The sequence below is a fragment of the Aphanomyces invadans genome, assembly GCF_000520115.1.
Source record: "Aphanomyces invadans strain NJM9701 unplaced genomic scaffold supercont1.7, whole genome shotgun sequence".
NCBI classification, from domain to species: Eukaryota; Oomycota; class Saprolegniomycetes; order Saprolegniales; family Verrucalvaceae; genus Aphanomyces; species Aphanomyces invadans.
The window spans coordinates 1,387,951-1,390,708 of NW_008580152.1; the positions used below are offsets into that span (position 1 = coordinate 1,387,951).

Sequence of the window (2,758 nt, forward strand, 5' to 3'; positions counted from 1 at the left end):
GTGGCGCTTCAACCGGTCAAGGTTGAAGACATTATGCAGTCGCCGCATTGACGCAGGTAGGGCCAAGGTATTCCTTCTTACGATTGAATTGCCGTTGCTTTAGCAATGCTTCTACGATAAAGAGCTCATTTCCCTTGTCGTCCAGGACATGAGGCGTAGCCTTCGGAATCGGACGATTTTGGAATCGAGTTGGGATTGGATGGTGGCGCTTCAACCGGTCAAGGTTGACGACATTATGCAGTCGCCGCATTGACGCAGGTAGGGCCAAACGCATCGCATTTGAGCCCGTCACTTGAAAGGGACCAATGAATCGTGGTACGAGCTTTGACGTTTCTCGCTTGTCGAGTAGCTGTGCATGCTTTGAAGTAATGTCGCGTGTAGCTAGCATGACGCTGTCGCCGACTTTAAACTCCACTTCGTCTCTCTTACGATCATAGTACCTTATGGCGGGCTTGAGCCTTATCGAGGTTGTCCAGAGCCATCTTTAGCAACTCCTTGCGTCGCTCAGCAAGGTTCTTTGCATACTTATTCAACGCCAATTCGTCATTCAACCCCGGATGGCGAAGTTTTCTGCCAGTATCAACTTCGAAGGGTGTCATTCCCGTCGAAGTTTGTTCGAGCCCTTGATGATCATACTCGATGGTTCCGAGATGCTCAGTCCAGGCTTGACCCAAGTAGGACACTTGGCAGCGTAGAGCATCCTCCAACGTTCGGTTTTGCCGTTCTGTGGCTCCATCACTTTGTGCTCTCCCAGCCGTGGTAATGTAGTGTTTCACGTTCATGATGTTCATCAAAGCTTGCCAAAACTGACTAGCGACCTTTCAAGCTCGATCACTGATAATGACAGCAGGCAGACCGTGGTTGCAGACAACAGTCTCAAAGAACACCTTTGCAGCTTGGTGTGCATCAACACACCAAGCAAAAAGGTCGACGTTGAGGCGCACTACTTGCGCAGTTACGATGTCTTGTCGACTCACAGTAGTCGACAGCTTGGAGGGGGCTTCTCAAATTTTTATCGACTTTCAAGGAGTTTTTGTAAAACACGATAAAATTACAACGATCAGCTGGATACTTAAGATTGATCAATCAAAACAATGGTGACATGTTACTAATCAGATGCAGAGCCACTGGAGTCATCACTGCTATCGCTACTGGCGTCCCTGTCGCTGTCTTCGTTGTTGTCCTCTTGGTCCTTGTTGTACTGGACCAGCCTCTCGAGCTGCCGGTCGGCCTTGTGAATGCAGCCCTTGATGCTGCTTGGCTTCAACTCGTCGAAAGCTTCGACGAGACGCAAGCGGACATCTTGAAACGTCGTCTCTTGAGTGTACTGCCGTCCAACCTAACATTACTGTGGTAGCATTGCTCAATCCAAGCTCTTCTATTTCACTGAGAAGTTTGGAGAACCACTTCACAAAATACAGTGAACGGGAGAATTTATGCCACACCCCGAATCGAAGTAAAGGGCTTTCTGGCAATATGATTGGTGGGTATACTTCGAAGTTCGACACATAATGTGACCAAAAAAACTCCGTCAAAATCCGTCAGGAAAATTTAAAATAAATATGAAAACAAGGGGACGTGAAGTTAAGTATACAGTATACAAATCTTTTTTCGTCGATATTTCCGTCAATATTAAAGATATTGACATGAAACCTCGACAAAACGCTTCGTCTCGTCAAGCCCTATCGATTGCACCTATTGTGAAATTGTAGGCGCTGACACTCGTGACTGCGTCGGCCAGTTTGCATGGTGCGGGTATTTTCAGTGTGGACGCGCAACAAGCCGCCGATGCCATGATCGCGACGGGGTCTAAAGATTGGACGGTCGCGCTGTCCACCGCCACATCGCCTTGCGTTCAATTGTACGTCATGCTGTTGAATGCCATTTCGGTCGCCTCGGGTGGCATCGTCTTGACGAACACGGCATGGCGCCACGTGTAGAGTTCGCACGTATCATCGCCATGGCGGCGTCGTCAAGTGTGTTCGATTCTCGCCCGTCCATCCTGCCCTCTTAGCCAGCTGCGGGAAACGACATGACAGTCCTCATCCATGACAGCCGCCACGCGTCCACGGATGCTGCCGAGGTAGCGCTGATGGGCCACACACGCGCGGCAAATAGGTACAGGCCCGCGTGCGTTCTCGTCTTGTTTTGTTAGTGGGCGACGTGGATCTTGCTGTAGTGTTCGATGGGCTCCACAGTGCGTGCACACACTCGCCTCGATGGGGTTTGACGGGAACGTGTTAGTCTGGGACACTCGTCGCCCGGCCTCGCCGATGGCGACGTACGCGACTCGAGAGATGAAGCGACTGTTCCCCGTGGAGTTTCTCGGCGATGACCATGTCGTCGTCGGCGTGGATGGTGCTCTCTTGGTGTACGATATGAAAAGTCATGCTGTCAAGAGTCGGGGCGACCTCGGCTACGAAGCCGACACGTTGTTGATGGAAGAAGCGGGACTTGTTGTCGCCCATCGGCAAACGCTGTCGTGGTTTCGATTCGACTGACCAAGCGTCGCGTCGATGTTCGTCAATACAAAGCTCGGGATGCACTTGTTCTTTCCAAGACGGACGCGTTGCCATGCAGCAAAGAGTATCGATGTGCCCATGTAGGCATGCCCACGCGCGTTGTGCCATGAGCTAGGAAGATTGCTGGTCTTTTTGCAACCTTTGTAGCCTTGCAGGTCGGAAGCTACTCGTTGCCAGTTTCGGACGGAGCTGTAGGGTACATTGAGTTGAGCTGCCACCTTTCGAAAGCTCATTGA

General features: G+C 51.0%; 1 protein-coding gene across 1 annotated transcript; it reads left to right on the forward strand.

The window, feature by feature from the left end:
• Window positions 1–2,032: 2,032 nt before the first annotated feature.
• H310_04595 (hypothetical protein) lies at window positions 2,033–2,501 on the forward strand (the record flags this gene model as incomplete). Its single annotated transcript, XM_008869006.1, has 2 exons — window positions 2,033–2,118; window positions 2,180–2,501. The coding sequence occupies 2 exons, from the start codon at window positions 2,033–2,035 to the stop codon at window positions 2,499–2,501; spliced, it is 408 nt and encodes a 135-aa protein (XP_008867228.1).
• Between the last annotated feature and the right edge of the window lie 257 nt (window positions 2,502–2,758).